Source organism: Acipenser ruthenus, chromosome 13, assembly GCF_902713425.1.
Source record: "Acipenser ruthenus chromosome 13, fAciRut3.2 maternal haplotype, whole genome shotgun sequence".
Classification (NCBI taxonomy): Eukaryota; Metazoa; Chordata; class Actinopteri; order Acipenseriformes; family Acipenseridae; genus Acipenser; species Acipenser ruthenus.
Genome location: NC_081201.1, coordinates 25887827 through 25906671, shown reverse-complemented (window position 1 = coordinate 25906671; position 18845 = coordinate 25887827). Strand labels below are relative to the sequence as shown.

Here is an 18845-nt window from a genome sequence, read left to right as displayed (position 1 = left end):
TGTAATACTTTAAAGCCTTACTTGCCGCATGGGGTCACATTTTACATCATTATCCTATCCAGAATTTCAGCCTATAAACATTCTTCTATTTTTCAGGCCAGATTTTGTTAGGTTTACATAGCACCTTAAAGAGTAAGTAGTGGGGGTTCCGAAAAATATAGCATTATACGTCCCCACGTGTTGCTACAACCGTTTCAATTTCTTTTAATTGTTAACATCTGGGCAACGTTTTGCACTTATAACGTTAAGTCTGTTTCAAAGCTCTTTTCAAAATGGCCACCAGTGCACTAGAGCACCCATTTTGAAAAAAGCTTTGAACCAGACTAACGTTTTATAAGTGCAAAAAGTTGTCGGATGTTAACAATGAAAATAAAAATTACAGGTACGTTATTTATTATTATTATTTGTTTATTTAGCAGACGCCTTTATCCAAGGCGACTTACAGAGACTAGGGTGTGTGAACTATGCATCAGCTGCAGTGTCACTTACAACTATGTCTCACCCGAAAGACGGAGCACAAGGATGTTAAGTGACTTGCTCAGCGTCACACAATGAGTCAGTGGCTGAGGTGGGATTTGAACCAGAGACCTCCTGGTTCCAAGCCCTTTTCTTTAACCACTGGACCACACAGCCTCCTATTTAAACGGTTGTAGCAACACGTGGGGATGTGGAATGTTTTTCGGAAACCCTGCTACTTGCTCTTTCAAAGTGTGTATGTGTGTGCATAAAAACAAAGTAATTCTAACAATCGCACACACTTTCATACTTTTAAGTTGCTGTATGGATGTGTCATGGCAAGATGTACTTAGAAGTTGGCCATAAAAAAGCCTTATGTCATGTGTTTCAAGTTCACACACAAAAAAAACCTTTAGCCATTGAAGAACATATGGGATTCTGTTTCGGAGTTCCTGGATGTTGTCTCTTGAGTTTTACAGATAGTCGCTCATTCTCTTACTCACTGTCTCTGGCTCTTCCGGTTTGTGCAGTAATAAGCTGGTCTGTCTCTGCAAGCTATTTTTGACCCGTAGAAATGCATGGAGTTGTTTCCTAAGTAATTGGTAGGGTTTTTCCAGAACTGGAATTGAAGCAGCATGGTATTGGCACCTATTCTAGTTTTTTTTTTTTTTTGTAAAATTTACTGAAAAGTTTGTTTTTAAGTTAGCAACATGTAACTTTTGATGCTGTGCTATCCAGTCTGTTTTTGTGCAGAGGTTTGAAAAAATATTTAGTCTTCATACTGTAACTCCATCTTGCATCTGCACTTTGTTGTAAAATATGAGTGCAGATGTGCCCATAATGAAAGCCAGTAATTCTAATTCCAGTAAATTATCTAACCAGCCAAATAAACAATTTTTTTTTTTTTTTTTTTTTTTTTTAAAAGCTCTAATGAGGACCTCCATGTATTGTTTTGAAATGAGCATTTCTTTGTCATAACCTGGATCACTGGTCTGAAACTTGGCAGTATTTAAGTATGGCAAACACAAAACGCTTTGGACAAAAGCCTGCATTCTGGAGGTAGACCTTTTATTTTCATTAAAGATCTAAGGCTTATTGCTGACATTAAGTTGAGATAATGCTTATTTTAGAGTTTCAATATTAATTCATCAGTAAAAATAGCATCCATTTTTGACAGCAAATAGTTTTGCTGTAAAAAGGTTGACACATACGATTTATAATTATAGTAATTTAATATATTAATCCCCAAGACCCTCCTTGCTATAAAATAGTATAAGAGAACAACCCCCATCAGAAATGCTTTTTTTCTTTTGAGTAGATCCCTTCAAAATAAAACAATCATCTGGTGACTACTATAAAATGGAAACATGGGTAAGTTGGCCAGACACCAGATTCAGTTTGATTTGGAAGCAAGAATCCACAGCCGCAAATTAATCGTTTAGAGTCTTTAGATAAAGTTAATCATATTATGTTTGCTTTTTGCCATAATCCAGTTTTAAATACCAGTCCATGTATTGTAACTGATTCTCTTAATCGCAATACCATATGTCTTAAGTTTAATTTGATATTCATGAAACTGTTAAGTTAAGTCTTCATTAATGTCAAACCTTATTTTATTCATGTCAGGACTTTAAAAAAGCATTGTTTAAATAACTCGTGACTTTTAACTTTGTGAATTAGTAAGTATAGTGAATAATTAACAATATTCAAATTGAGAAATGCCTTCTTTTTGTTTTGTTTGTTTTGTTTAACTGACTCGCCCATCCTATTAAAAAAAACACTATGATTTCTTTATCTCTTAACTCAAAACATATGGTTTACATTTTGGTAGTCAACGCTGAACTATGTGGTCCCCCGGTGGACTTACAGGAAGTTAGGATGACGAGCCAACGGTTTTGACTGTTGACTCTTGAACTGTAGAATAGTCACCTAGCCACAGTAAAACACACATTTTAACATTACAAAGCAACATGCTTAAAACTCATAACTGTTGTTTTTTTTTTTGCTGAATTAATTCAGTCATATGTTCATTTATGATGTGATGTAGCATTCTCAGACCATTGAAGTCTAATTGCAGTAGACTTTTTCAGATGTTTGGAAATAAATGACGCAGATCTTAAAATATTAGATGTTTGGGCCACGAGGGAGCGTTAACTTGGAAAGCAGACTTTTCTTGTAATCAACAGGCATAGTTTTTGAGTTAACAGAGCAGATTAGACGGCCCGAAAGGAAGATATTTTCCATCCTGAATTTGGTTTTGGAGTGCTGACTAACTTAAGAAAGCTGAAATGAAACACTCTGCACATGTTGAGTTAATGTGTGCCGTGTGCTTGCTTGAGTTAACAAAGTCTTTAAAAATGTCCACAGGAAGAGAAGGTACTTTATTATGATGTAAACCATACTGTCCAAAATCAACATTAAGGACTAAAGCATTTGTGTTTTGTGTCATCAACCACACCCAATTTAATAGTCCAGATTTTTGCTGGTTTCACAATACCCTCATAAATTCCTAACGACTAGATTCACATTTTTTTTATTTTTCCCATTTTTCCTGCCTAGTATAAGTTCCAAGTAGCTAGATTCACATTTTCTGTTTTAATATATCCTGTTTTCAATGTCTAATTTACACTGGGCCTAACAGCATGGTTTTTCCAAATAAACCCCTTGTCTCTCTCTCTGACCACAGTTCACTTTTTTTATGAACATGGTCTGGATGATATGATTTATAGCAAATACACTATGGGAATTACGTTGGATGTGACTTAAAAGGGTATGGAATATATTTGGTTTGGCTATTCTGCTGTTGAATTGCTGGTGCTGTTTAATTCTAGTTCTTATTTTTTTTCTGCTCCCTTACCTTTTTATGATGATTCAGGTCATTCTGAGGGGTTCTTTTTTGCAGTAACTCGAATACTGTGTTTGTTTATTTAGTTATTTATTTATTTTCAAATAAGTCTATGATAAAATGAGCAGTTCCAGTTTATCATATGTAACACAGGCTAGATGTAGAAGTGACTTCAGATTCCACTGACTTGAGCAGAGTAATAATAAGGCCTCCCTGTGAAGGGAGCTTGTATGGGTTTGTAAAGCTGCTGCTACCACTACAAATATGAATATATCATAAGCCATTTTAGCTAGCAACATTTTTGTAATTGTTGTAGTAGTTCCATGTGACTATTCGCTTTCTGGAGGATGAAGACCTCACACTTCCAGATACACAGCTGTATTCTCGGATTTATCTCAGTCAAGGTGATTGTGGACATTTTGCAATAAAAATTAATGTGCCAGTTATTTTATAAAGCTGCTATCGCCACAGTGTCCTAAGCAGTGGAGGCTCCTTAGAGAAGGCAAGGGAGGCAAAGCCTCCTCAACTTTTCCAAGGGAAAAAAAAAAATAATAATAATATAGCTTTACAATATAATAATGTTCAATAAAATAGAATTATTGGGTAAAATGTAAGAAAATATTTTAATTCAATTCTGGCTGCTGAGAGACATGCATTTACAGTACTAGCAGTGGCAGATGGTGTTCTGTTTATTTTTTATTTTTTTGCAAAGGGAGGCTAGCCTCCCTTCTCCCATTAAAACCAGTGTTAGCAGAGGCAGATCGCATAATCTGAGCACAGGTTTTAATTGGAGGAGACCAGAGTTTTTTTTTTTTTTTCCACCAGAGGAGGCTTTGCCTCCGATGACTAACTCCTGTCTGTCTGAAACACTAGTAGTTCGAGTGATCTGACCCTTCTAAAGCGCTGCTGTATTGCAGTTGTATGTGTAGTTACTGTATAAGTGAGGATTGAAATTGCTTCGTTTTGCATCTCATCAGTGGTAAGAAACCCAATATATGTTGTTGTTTTATTTTGGTGCTTGTCTTGTGAAGGGGTCAAATGTGAAATGCAGGATAACACAGTTGATCAGCTGATTTAAGACTCCATTTAACACGATAGATTATACTGAACAACTCAAGGTAAAATCTGAAGGGAAGCCATAACCAAAAATTGAAATTGCTAATAAGAATAGGTAATTTCATTTGGAAATAGAGCATTACATTTGATATTACATATTTGAAGTGAAAATGTGAAACTTTAATTGTCAGGCATACTAGAGTACAGGGCAGGGAGTCTTAGCTTTTTTTTTACTAAGCAAAGTTACTTCACTAATGCAGTAACAGCCTTTCAGAATGTCAAAATGGACTTTTACAACTGGAAAATCCTCAGCTAAAAGGCTTAGAAAATAAAAAAACTAACTCTAAAGTTGGAAGTAAGTCAGTTAGTTCCCTGTTGTAGGTGTTTTTTTTTTTTTTACTGTAATGACTGATGACTAATACAGAGAATTACTTGTACAACCCGTTTTTAAAGTTAACAATACTAGTTTTTCAATAAAATTTAATTAAAAATGACTTACTGTACTTCAAATGCACACAAACTCAAACCGAATGGAACAAATTGAAGCCTGTAGATTTACTTTTTTGTGTTGTTTGCTGTCCTGCAGTGTACGTAAGTTCAATTAAATCAACCTAATTACATTTTTTAAAACGGTAAAAACTGAAATCACAAGATTCTGATATAGTGCCCTAACTGTTATTTAGTAACCTGTTTTTGCTTTAATTCACTGTCAGTGTTAATGTGTGATGTTAAAGCTGAGAATCGTGTTAGAAATCATGTTAAAAATCTCAATTTCTGTAATGGTAATAATACTGAAAATGTTTTTGTTTGTTTAAATGTTCAATATTATTGCAAATGTTATTCCATTACAGGAGATTACTGATCACCTTAAAATGCTATGGGTAAGGCAAAAAAAATAGATATTGCACATTCTGTGAAAAAAGGTTTTAAACAAATTAGAAATCCACCCCCCCCCCCCCCCCCCAAGTCTCATATCTCAGAATTCATTTGAGGTGGTGAATTCTTAATATTGCTGACATCGACCTCATAGCTGCCATATTGAGGCTGTGAGTGTATCACAGTTTTATTCCTACATTTGTTTAGTTTTTTTGTTTTGTTTTTTTGTATACCTTTTTAAAATATCAGGTTCATCCTTTTTCAGAAACATTCAGTTGTACCAAAAGTCTGCTCCTTGCTTGGAAAGTACTGTATAGATCCCATGCTAATGCCTTTCCAGACCTAAAACAAACAAAAATCAAGAAATATATTGCTGATTGGGTGCATTTCTAAAGAAGTTAGTGGGCTGGACTAATCTGAAACATAATCTGAACCCCCACGGTTCAGTGCCTTTAGTTTTCACCTGCAACAAACTGCACATTTTTATATGTTCATCTGACAAATTAAAATTAAGGGCAATTGGACTCCCTCAACATGCACACTTGATCAGCTAATGGCTTATTTAAATGGCAATTAATAAAACCACAAATCCTTGTACTCTGCACCAGAGTAACATGCTGTATTTGAGCTGCTATGATTATAAAGGTGTATTACTAATTGCTACGAAACAAATACCACTCAAATACACATTTACCACAAATTGGGTGTCTTATTTAGGAAATTTATTTAGGACAGAGGAATATCAATTTCTGAGTTTGCATTGGCAATAGATATTTTGTTGCTTGTAATTACACATGGTTGTTCATGTAATTTGAAGTCCATGTAATATGTATTAAGATAAATGCATAACAATGCATGTTAGGTAACCTCAAGCAAATATCTGAAAATTCTGAAGACCTGGAATATACTGTTTATCAGAGCCATAAATCATATTGCTTACACATAGCTGCCTGCCTTTTCTCACGTTCTCCTCTGGTGACTTTATGTAATGTCTTTGCCAGTTCAAGCTACTTGACATTGTCAAGAGAAAACGTGGATTTCCTGACATAACTGTGATAGTAATTTAGTCTCTTTTCAAATATTTTATAACTTTGTTGCATCAAACTGCAGAATTTCTTGTGCGGTGTCAAAAACTACAATATTCATTTTCAAAACTGTTGTTTGTTTGGAGGTCTACAAAATAAATTGAATTTGATACTGTACTTTTTGTGCTAAAACAATGTATCAAATTCTAAATGGCACATGATACTTATTAAAAGTATCATGTGAAAATTCACTAAACAGGTAATATAAGTGGCAACTCCTGTAGCTTGTTCTTAGTATGCAATGCCCCATTTATGCATGCATGTATGTCAAATATTTTGGGAGCTCTTGTAGTGCTTGTTGCTGTTAAGTGATAAAATGTATTTAGCAGATTAGGAATTGAAATGTACTGTTTCTGCATTATAGGAATTAAATACATATCTAAATATAGATAAATATTTCTAAAGTAACTGAACTTGTGTTGTAGGTCGTAATTGTATACATAAGATGTACAGTATGATAACAACAATAGTAAGTTAATTCCAAATCATTTTCGATGACTGTTTTTCCAGGTTATGGAGGAAACTAAAACCCAGATTGCGTGGCCTTCTAAACTGAAGATAGGTGCCAAGTCTAAGAAAGGTAAGCATTTTACTATACTTGGATAGTTAATAGCAAGGGGCAATCTGCAAACGGTATACTGTAATTTGGAATATGCAAGTATTTTAAAACAATGATATTGATTCTTCTTTCTGGTACCTAATCACTCTCTCTAATGGTCCAGCTGTCTGACCCACAGTATAGGTTACAGTGACAGGATGCAGTGAATCTAGAGAGTTGTATTTCAAATATTTGCAAATACTGAATTAACAAAAAAAAAAAAAAAAAAGTAAAATAAAGTGGAACCAGTAATGATCATAAATCTAATAAGCTGGAATTATTATTTTTTAGAATCTTTTTTTTTTTTTTTTTAGAATCTTTCAGTGCCAATATTCATGGAGTTATGAGTTCTAATCTGTAACTCGTTATTGTTAGAGACAAATTACTAACATTTGGTTTGTAGCCAACCACAATATTTTTTTATTTTATTTTTAATTTTTTTTTTTTATGGAAAGTAATAAGTTGATCTAGCAGACAGTGTGAATGGGAGAAACTGTGAGTCTGTGTGCAGTTGCACGTCTGAGTGGTTTTGTTGTGAGAATTCTAGACAGTTGAACCTAATTTATATAACCTATAGATAGTGAAACATGGGTTACCTGTCTGAATAATTTTGTGGTGCCACTGTTTGTTGGGCTGGTTATCCATTCATGGGGCCTTATTCCACTGAATAAGGCCCCATGAAGATCCGCAATTCTAGGAGTACACAGATACGTATCACTAAGGGGTGAAACTCCTAACTTTTAGACTGTGCGACTGTTTCATTATTGCTGCAAGCCTCTGAATGGCAGATATATAGCATCCTTGGTTGGGAATATGCCGATTAGAAGTTTGTCTAGGCTTTCACTGATTAACATGAAGCAATTGAAATGTATATATGTGTTTGGCCTTAAATCTAGAAAAGGGAAAGAGTAGTTATATTAACATTTTCATAACATTAAGATAATCTTTAAAGCAAAGCTATTCCAGGAGCATCCTGGGAAAAGAGTGAGTAGAGGCACAGTGAATGTGTTTAGCTTTTGGAGTCTTTTTCCGTGGACAAATGGGCAATTTGACAAATGTACCATAGTAGTCACAATATCTTCATTCTAATCCCATATTAAAAAGAGAAACACTCAAACATATTAATTTATGCAAGGAATATGTAATATAGGAGATGAAAAACAACAAAGACACAGGACGTTCACTTCAATAATGTTCTCAGTGTATTGCAGTTACACCATGAAAGCAACAGGTAGCTTGTAATTTAAATGTAGGCCTTTCAAAAAGGGAGTTAACTTTCTACATGTAAGCAGCCTTTCCTTTCATTTAGCTGCTTTAAGACCTAATGCTTTTTTGTTCAAGCGTAACCCAAAAACAGAGTTGTGTTGTGAATTGCTGTAAATCTGGGAAGGAATGATGATAACCTTCAGTTTTTAGATGTAACTTTTAGATGTAAATATAAAATATTGATCCGCAACAGTGGTGTCTGGCTTAATAGCAAATGTTGTTCTGGGTGAAGGAAAGAAACACACATAAATTGTGCTTTTTCATCTTGAAAGGTTTTGGTGCATTGCTGTTTTCCATATTGTTCAATAATGTTCAGGATTTCAGTGTGGCAGAGGAAACAACAACATGCTCTCGAGGTTAGATACTGTGCAGACATCTCTGAATAACACCAGCTAAAGTGTAAGTTCAATTGAGCGAATTGTTCAGAACAAATCAAAGAAAAAGGACAAAACGCATGTTGTGTCTGACCATTATTTCAGAGGAATAACATACAGGGGTTCAAGTTGATGCCTTGATGTTTGCAAAGATTACTGTTGTAGAAGATCAAAAAAGACAAAAAAAATAAAACCCTGCCCTTAATTTGCCTTGTGGGGGTGCTAGTGTACTGATACTGTAGAAACCCTTCTATCCCAGCTGAAGTGTTTTTATATTGGTAAATGCACAGGAATGTATTGCCAGCAATACAAAAGGATACTTGATCCAAAGTAGCTCCTTACTAGACTGTGCCAACACTTTTGCTGATCTAGCCTGTGTTACATCTATTATGACAGGCAAATTAAACGGAAGTGAAAGACATAACAAGGTAAGGGGCAGTGTACAAAAACTAAATTAAATCTGAAGCTACTTACTCTTCTAATGTATGTGCCACTTAGGATTATCAGGAATGACATTCAATTACAGAACTTTAACTGTATCCATGGCTATTGGTTTTACTTCCTTTGAGAATGCAGATCATTTATGTAGTTCACATGTTGTAACAGTAATTGCCGTTCAGTGTCAGGTTTTTGTTAGTGTTGGGATATTTCATGCGTCAGAGGTTATATAAATATTGGTACATTGATGCCTGGTATATTGTTTGGCAGACAGACCTTAATTCTCTTCTCAAATAGAAAATGACCCCGTGAAGAGTTTGGTCATAATAATTATAAAGCAATTGCAATAATCTTTCTACTACTTGTAATTGCAGTTAATCACTTAATGATATTAGTTTCCTCATTCTCTGGAATACAGGCTTGGGATACTTAGGGCTTGAGGTCACAAGGCTGTTCTGCTTGTTGTTTACCGTGTTCACCTATTTTAAGAAAAATTAAACTCTTCATCTTTTAAAACTAGTGACAGCAAACTCAGATACGCTTCAGAGTCATTAAATTAACTTCCTCCTTTGCATTTTACTTGTTTTGTAACATTAACAGTTGTGTTTTTATTTCACAAAAATTGTACTAATTGCATGTTGGCGTAAAGACCTTGATAAAACTGTTCCTTTGGGTCTTGCATGAAGAGCCTGCAGTATACACAAGCCCCTAAGTTGTAGTTTGATGGGAGAGAAAATGGTTCAAAGTCATTTCAGCCAATGTGGACATCTCGTCAAAGGAACTGAACAGTTAAAAGGTGTGATAAGCAAGCATCCTCTAGTTTTTCTATTTCATCTTTTACATTTCCAGACAGTTTAATAGTACTCCCCTCTGTGCCTTAAACTTGGTCAATGCTTCACATAGGAAACTGTCCTGTAATCTGTAACAGAGGAAACAGTTAGTTAGTATACTGTCTTCATGCATTCTACACAAGAGTATTATGTTTTATTATTTGTAATTTTACAAACAGTGGCCACAATACTATCAAACACTCCTATCTGATTTGATGTACTGTATGCTAGATGTTTTGATAACTGTGAGCTTTACCAAAAAGATGGCTTACACATTGATAGGGGAGCAGATATTCTGGCATGGAGCAAAGAAAGAACCCTTTGGTTTTAACTAGGCAAGGGGGTGGGTGGGAACCAAAAAACAGGTTCTAGGCTAAAGGTGCAAGTCATATACAATACAAAATGAAATGCCTGTGTCTGAATGCCAGAAGCATCAGAAAGAAATCGTTCGAGCTAGAAGCACACATGTCAGCTGAAAAGTATGACGTTGTTGGAATAACAAACTTGGTTTGGACCTGCAGATGGAGCATAATTCCACATACAGGGGTATAAACTATTCCAAAAAGATTGACCTAGATAGGAGAGGAGGAAGTGTAACTAATGTTAGGGATGGGCTAGAAGTAAAAAAACATTTATTTGCCTCTGTCTACAAACCAAAGTAACAATTGTAAGTCGCCCTAGATAAGGGCGTCTGCTAAGAAATAAATAAATAATAATAATAATAATAATATGTTACAGACCACCAGGTCAGAATAGAAATAAGTGGAAATTATTATACCAAGCAATTGAAGCATCAATGTTCCCAATATAAACAGGGAAAATCCAGTGAGATGTGGTGATGTAGAAACTGAAATGATTGATGCAGTAAATGACAGCTGTTCACAAACAACCAGAACATGTTCTGTTCTGTAGTAGTAGTAGTAGTAGTAATAGTAGTAGTAGTAGTCGTCGTAGTAGTAGTAGTAGTAACAACAACACTGGGGTCAAGTGATCATTTATAAAAATGACTTGGACCAAGATACACATTGCAAGATTGTTAAAGATGATACCAAACTTGAAGGAGTAGTGGACTCTGCAGCCCAGCTAATTCAAAGGATTTGGACCATCTCTGTAACTGGGCAAACTTGTGGCAAATTCATTTTAATGTTAAGAAATGTAAAGTATATTGGGCATAAAAACCCATGTATGAAATGAACAGGATGGAAATAGGGAACGAGGACTTCTATAAAAAGATCTCGGGTTATAGTGGAGTCATCATTAAAAGCATCTCGCCAATGTGATGAGGCCGTTAAAAAGGCAGATGTAATGTTCGGCTATAATGCAAAAAAGTGTGAAATACAAGTCTAGAGAGTTATGTTCAGATTATACAATGCCCAAGTTAGACCCCCACCTAGAAGTCTGTGTACAGTTTGGTCACCACACTACAAAAAAAGACATCATTGCACTTGAGAAGGACGACTGGTCTGATCCCAGGACTAATATCATGAGCTATGAGGACAGGTTAAAATAATTTAAAACTCTTCAGCCTGGAAAAAAGAAGGGAAAGAGGGGACTTGATTTGAAGTTTTTAAAATCATAAATGGTATAGATAAAGTTGACCCAAGACACTACTTTAAATTTAGCACAAAGAACAAGAGGACATAAGTGGAAGCTGCATAAAAGTACGTTTAGAACAGAAGGGAAGCTCTTTTTTATACAAAGTTATAAATGTATGGAATAGCCTTCCACTGGGAAGATTTAAAAAGACTAGATTCTGTGCTATTAAATTAGTTGTTGTCCCCCCCCCCCCAGAAGAAGGATAATAATGTTTGTAAATGTACATTTGTACATTTTGAAGACATGTCATCATTAGCAACTTCTGCAAAGAGCTGATAAGACGGCTCATCGTTGGCTTGGACTGAAAGAACATTAATACTCAGGGATATCTCTGAAATATGTTAAAACAGGCTGCTTCTCTTGACTCAAGGATATCTCAGAAATACAGGTTGCAGTTGGATAGTTGGATTTAAAAATATATATATACAGCACTAATAGTGACCCAACATAAACCAAACGTCGCTGTATTTTTATTGTATCTTTTATAAATACACAAAACAGTTTAATACATAACCAGACAGCATGGTGCCATAATACTGATGCCTCAGAACAAAGCATAATCTCACAAACATAGTGTTATAGGTTAGTCTATACTTTTTATACTGATATTTTGTACTTGGATGCCATCCACAGCTTTTGAATGTTTTCTACTCTGTCTTGAAGTGCAGAACCCCACATATATTCTTGCGTGTTCCAAACTTTCAGAATAGTTTATTATCCCCCACTGGGGATGCATATTGCACACTTCAGAGTCTTGCATAAATGTGGAGCAGGTAAGTCTGGATAAATAGTAGATGTTTTGCATTGAAGTTGGAGTGAAATGTGTTGTATTATTACTTGTACTTTAATTATTATTGCTTCAATATTTCTCCTACTTTACAAATCTGAAAATGCACAAGATCATTAATGTTATATTGAACATCAGTTTTAGTTGTACTTTGTATAAAGGAGATTGTCCATGCAGCAAACAGTAAGCCACTTCCGTGTCCTAATTGAGTCAATATTGAAATGGGCACTTGACAGGTGTTACTGTATTGAGACAAGTATCAGACCTGAAACTGGTACTGTAACTATGATTTACCAAGATGGAAAATGGTTGGCAAAGTGGTGTAATAAATAGTGTTACTTTTAAACATTCATTAATGGTACGGCAACATTGTAAAAAGGCGATAACAGTGCATGCTAACATTTGTTCCCCAGTTACTGTTGCCAAACCAATTTACTGTCTGCAATAAATCTACACCTATGCACCAAAATTTACAAGAAGACCAGAGTGGAAAACTGTCATTATGACTGCTTTACCCGAAGTGAAGTAAAACATGAAGGCTGCAGCAGCAGCAGCTGTGAAAACAGGCCCGTCTGTGCCGCTGTGGCCTTATCTCACTTTCTTTACTGCATGCTTAATGTGTGTGCTTTGGGTTCCATGGTTACCTGCTAGGCAGCTGAATCATGCAGCTTGGTATGCTCTTCTGTCAAAACCCACTGGTGGAGGGGGGATTTTAAGCCTCCATACTTTTTTCTTTTATTGAGGCCTGTGTTCTTTTGTCAGCAGAATTTTTGGAAAAGACTTTCAGACTTTTTGGTTCCCAAGGCTATAAATTGCAAGGACTGACTTTGTTACAGTGCAGCATAGGCCTTTAAAAAAGTTGGCAGTTTTCACATTATTTTTTCTTAGCTATCCCCATGACAACAGAACGATTGGTGCAGGTATTCTGTGCCTGCTCAGCTGTGGATACGAAATTATTTTATAGCTCCCTCTGGACCTTTGTGGATAAACCATGGAGGGAATTATTTTGTCTGTTTTTTATGACATCACCTAAAGCTGTTGGAGACTTTCACTTTAAAAAAAAAAAAAAAAAAGACAAGTCGTGCGCACAATCTGCAGTGTCCAACAGAGAGAGTTGTCCTTGCATAACAAAACTATGCATAGGTATGACATGGAAAATACATTTCAAGTGCAGTCTTGTTAGGATATGGCTTAAATAGTAAACATATAATTGTTTCATGTGTTAAGCTATTGCTATGGCACCTACTGTACACAAGGCAGACCAAGAACCAGTAGCCTTCCATTACAAACCCAACTTGTCCAAAACCCAACATGTTTTTTCTTGAGTTCAGGTATGTGTCTCATTTTATGTACAACATATAGCAAGGTACAATAAAACACTTTGATTCTCAAAGCTTTTTTTGTCTTAAAAGAAAAAACACCACATGCAATTCTAAAACAAATTGCAAACAACTTGAGACTACTCCAAAGCCCCTACATTAAATCTCCTGAGTTTTTTTTGTTTTGTTTGTTCCTGTTTTGTGTCTATATTGGGTGCATTTTTACTTAACACATTGTGATAATGATGATTTAGAGTAACTAGCTTTGAGAACCTAGGCCTAGATGGTGTAATGTGTTGTAGAATTAAAAGAAACTTAGTAAAACTGTTTTTGACAAACATTTCAAAGTCTTTCTCAATGTCTTCAATGGTGAAAGGAATTCTGGGGAACGTTCTTATACCAGAGAGCAGGGGAGGTCTGCGCTGGTCCATTAGAGCTGCAGGGTATTCAGGTTTGTGTTCCAAATTCTCCAAATTACTTCATTGAACGAGTTACTACTTAAATTGAAAGCATTACTGCTTAACTAGTCAAAATGAAATTGTTCCAAGTCTTTAGAAGTGGATGATTTAAGGGTTACATATACAACCTGCTGGACTGTGGCTCTCCAGGACCAGGGTTGGCCAGCTCTGCCATAGAGTTTGGTTGGGTCTGCACCCCCAGGTGGCAAGATGAGAAACTCTCTTATGTAATCCTTAAGAAAAATAAGTGCATGCTGCTCACTTCACTAAAAAAGAGTTTTAAGTTGGAACTTTTTTCAAAACTTAAAAAAATAAAAGTAATGACAATGTACATTTTTCATCTAATACTAATTAATGTTTTAAGTTTAAACAGTTTAGTAATTTTTATGTGTAATAAATATCTAGTTGTTTAATGACATGGCAATGAGGTCATTTATCTTTGGAAATGATTTAACAGGAGCACTGTTCTGTATGACTGGTCAGTAGGCTGGATTTAACCCATGACTTCACATTGAGGATAATATGAGTCAGAGTGCAATGCTGTTCATCAACGTTTTTTATGCTTCAGACCAGGGGTGTCAAACTCCAGTCCTTGAGGGCCGCAAAACAGGGTCTTATGGTTTTCATTCCAACTGAAGCTCTCAATTAGCTTAATTGATCTAATCGTTTGTTCAATTGGACATGTTTAACATTTTTTCTTGGTCTTCTATGGTAGATGATTTAAAAAATACACTTGATTCAAGTGTACACTACCTATAAAACATGTTGAGGCCTGGAGAGAAGTGTTAAATTTGTCCAGTTAATCAAATAATTAGATTAGAACTGAGAGCTTGGGTCGAACGAAAGCCAGAAGACACTGCGGTTTGACACCCCTGCTTTAGACATATGTCACAACTTAATTTACACTGTAGCTGTGGTGTTAAATGCCAGTTTTGCATAGCTCCTTTACAGTTCTATTTGCAGTTGTTTTAAAGTGCTTGTTTTCTTTTTTGTGTGTAATTGTTGCAGCATGATCCCTATACAATAATATGCATTTCTTGTAAATCTTCTATCTATGTATGTGTGAAGCAGAAAAGAAATAAAAGGCAAACAATTAAAAGACAAACTGCTTGTTTTACAGACCCCGATTAGCGATTAATGGATACCCAAGGAAACATTATGAATACAGCATTGAAATCTGCTACATACCGGAAATCTATAAAAATGTCTCTTTAAAAAAAAAAAAAAAAAAAAAATGTAAAACACACTTTGTGTCTCTAGTTTGTAACTGTCCTTGGCACTGGTTTAAGCCATTAACCTGAAGGGTTGGAAAATATTCCTGCCATTCTGAGTCTGTTCGCTCATCCAGATTTCCCAGACTCTGACTGTTCAGAGTCTACCTCATGGCTTTAACCAGTACAATTGATTGAACTAAACAAAACATAGGAACAACTACTGAAGGAACTGCTAATACAAAGCCATGGATAACAGGGTTATTTTCTACTGTGTACTGTTCTCTGTTCCAAAAATGATCACCTTTTTCAAACCCTTCTGAAGATGCAACGATTAAGTGTGGAAAGGTATGTGTGTGCGTGTGTGACTTAAAGGCTTTTGTTGACCAAATTTAGGGTGATGGTGATGACTAAGAAATATGTATAAAAATGCAATACATCGGATTAAAGGAACACTAACGTAACTGTTCCGAGTTTTGAACAAATAAATCCCTGAGGCCAACGCAAGAGTATATAAACCACTTTGTCAGAAATTTGATTGTCAGAAATGCTGCACAGATGATGGCACCTTAATGATATGTAGAGGAAAAGTGACTTGGTCATGTTTTTACAGCTACAGTACAGTATCTACTGTATGCTCACAATAGTTTGTATTGATGTCTTGGCTCCTGAACAAGGAAAGAAGTCTCTTGTACTGTAGATTCATTTAGTTTTAGTTTTTTTCTAGTCGGTTGTGGAACTCTATTCCGAATACAATTTGGCAGGCTGAAACACTGGATTCTTTTAAATCTAAATTGAAAACATACTTTTTTTTAATGTGTTTTTAAATAGTTGGTTATAACTGGAGTGTATTTTATATTGTATACATGAGCTATTTTATTTTGTTTTTAACTTTACGCTCGGGGATGCCTTGGCATGAAGGGCGCTATATAAAAATACCATGCCATCAGCACTGGTTCTTTTTGAGACCGCACATGGCTGTGCAACGATTTCAAGTATGTGATACAATAACAGATTAATTTCCTGCTTTGTAAAGCGTGCAGCCAGAGTGTGACCTAGTGCACCAAAGCATTTGGGTTAATTGAGGGTGAAATAAAAAAAAAATCACATTATTTTGTTTTTTTTTGTTATTTTCTACTAAATTATCACCACAAATATTTGGCCCATAGTGACTTGATTCGTAACATTCTCTGTTGATTTACCTGGGTCATTAATTGAGAGTCATTAATTGCCTCTTAAAGATTAAGTAGCAGGGTTCCGAAAAATAGTGTTACACGTCCCCACTATTTAAATAGCGTCACGCGTCCCCACTATTTAAATAGCGTCACGCGTCCCCACTATTTAAATAGCGTCACGCGTCCCCACTATTTAAATAGCGGCACGCGTCCCCACTATTTAAATAGCGGCACGCGTCCCCACTATTTAAATAGCGTCACGCGTCCCCACTATTTTAAATAGCGTCACGCGTCCCCACTATTTTAAATAGCGTCACTCGCCCCCACTATTTAAATAGCGTCACGCGTCCCCACTATTTTAAATAGCGTCACTCGTCCCCACTATTTAAATAGCGTCACTCGCCCCCACTATTTAAATAGCGTTACACGTCCCCACTATTTAAATAGCGTTACACGTCCCTACTATTTAAATAGCGTCACACGTCCCCACTATTTTAAATAGCGTCACGCGTCCCCACTATTTAAATAGCGTCACGCGTCCCCACTATTTAAATAGCGTCACGCGTCCCCACTATTTTAAATAGCGTCACACGTCCCCACTATTTAAATAGCGTCACACGTCCCCACTATTTAAATAGCGTCACGCGTCCCCACTATTTAAATAGCGTCACGCGTCCCCACTATTTAAATAGCGTCACAGGTCCCTACTATTTAAATAGCGTCACGCGTCCCCACTATTTTAAATAGCGTCACGCGTCCCCACTATTTAAATAGCGTCACGCGTCCCCACTATTTAAATAGCGGCACGCGTCCCCACTATTTAAATAGCGGCACGCGTCCCCACTATTTAAATAGCGGCACGCGTCCCCACTATTTAAATAGCACCCTCTGTTTGGCATTAAGATTCTCACTGTCCACCTACTCCCATTTCCTCCAGTGCCATCTCATGTTTATACAAACTTTGTTCATGTCCCTTTCCGGTGTAGTTTGAATATAAATTCAGCTGGTTTCATAGACGCTGATAAATTAACTACTATCCTTACGTAAGCTTAAGTGCCCACCGCCCTGTAAAACATCCTGCATGTGAATCAAGTGGTAGATTTTTGCTAATTATCTGGACTAATGGTTTCACTATTGCTAATATGTTGGCTGTAGGACTACATTACAGTTCTCTTGCAATTTCCTACAGCTTTACATACTGTATGATGTAAGGTGTCTACCATACCATGGTCCACTGTTGCTACCTGCTGAGTTTTATTGCTTAGCCTCATTTTTATGGATCAGGGAAGTCCCAATGGTGGCCATAAGGTTTCATGGCCGGGTTCATGGTTTCACAGCTGTGTCTTAATAACAGCATCTTGGACACAAGCAACTATCCAGACACCTTGCTATCCAAGAAAGTCTGGTTTGTGTTTTTAAAAGAATCAGTCAGTATGTTTTCGATGCATTTTAGAGTTTGATTAGGATCCTAGATACCGAGTCTTTGCCTTTCAGCACAGACAGGAAAGCTTTTTGCAGTATTAGAGAAATCCCCAAGATGGATTGACCGTTTTAAACAAGTTGAACAAATTCCCTTAGTTTTCTTGCCAGTTAGTGGGAGGTTTGCAAAATGTATGTTGCTTAGTAGATATAAAGCAACAGCTTAATGCTTTTGTATACCGTTTGGTAGCATATCTTGTAAACATAATTTATAGTTTTGAGGTTAAACTATAAAAGGTCAAGTAGAAAAATGTTTTAGTTAATGCTTCTGTCAGTGTTACGAGTGAAAAATTGAAGAAATGGAAGTATTATTTTTTAGTAAAGTATAGGAGCTTGGGAACCAGTTCATACCTATCGTTAAGATGGAGTGGCCAAATATACCAGTGCTTGAAACACCACCTAAACACAACTGTACACATTAATAGACCTCCGCACCCGATGCATAGCCCTGGCTAGTGGGATATAGTGAAGGTAGCCGTGATGAAACTTGCTAAGGGAAATCTTTGTCACAGATTATTTAATAGTATCATGAACTGCGGATATATGCCAACTATCAGTCTGTCTGTAAGTCAGGCTTATAATTGTATCTAGGGAACAGATTGTCCAAATGTGATGAAACCTGCTGAGGACATTCTTTAGAAAACATTATTGAGAATATGATGATCGGGGAATAAATGGAGGGGTTGTCGGTCTGTATAACGACATTTTTTGTGTGCATAGGATGTAGGTTATGATAATTTACTTTATACCATTCCATTAAAGTGACCACAGGCTTGTTAATTAGTGGTTCAAACATCAACGGGCTCTAACATATTTGAATGAAATACTTGACATTCTATTAGCATTGATATAATGGTGTGTGTGTGTGTGTGTGTGTGTCATTTTTACCAGTATTATCCTAAAGCAGTTTAAAGGTGCAATTTTAAAATATCTTTTACATAATAGATATGTAGTCCTGGCTATTGGTCCATGTTGAAAATAGCTGCTGTGTTATGT

At 36.1% G+C, this 18845-nt stretch overlaps 1 protein-coding gene across 2 annotated transcripts in view; it reads left to right on the top strand.

The window, feature by feature from the left end:
• Positions 1 to 18845, top strand: part of LOC117418020 (protein bicaudal C homolog 1-like) — a 103824-nt gene that overhangs the window by 53660 nt on the left and 31319 nt on the right. For both annotated transcript variants that reach the window (XM_034030528.3, XM_034030527.3), the window contains exon 3: positions 6829 to 6898. In XM_034030528.3, coding sequence (XP_033886419.1) covers positions 6829 to 6898 — 70 coding nt within the window. The remainder of the gene's footprint in view (positions 1 to 6828; positions 6899 to 18845) is intronic.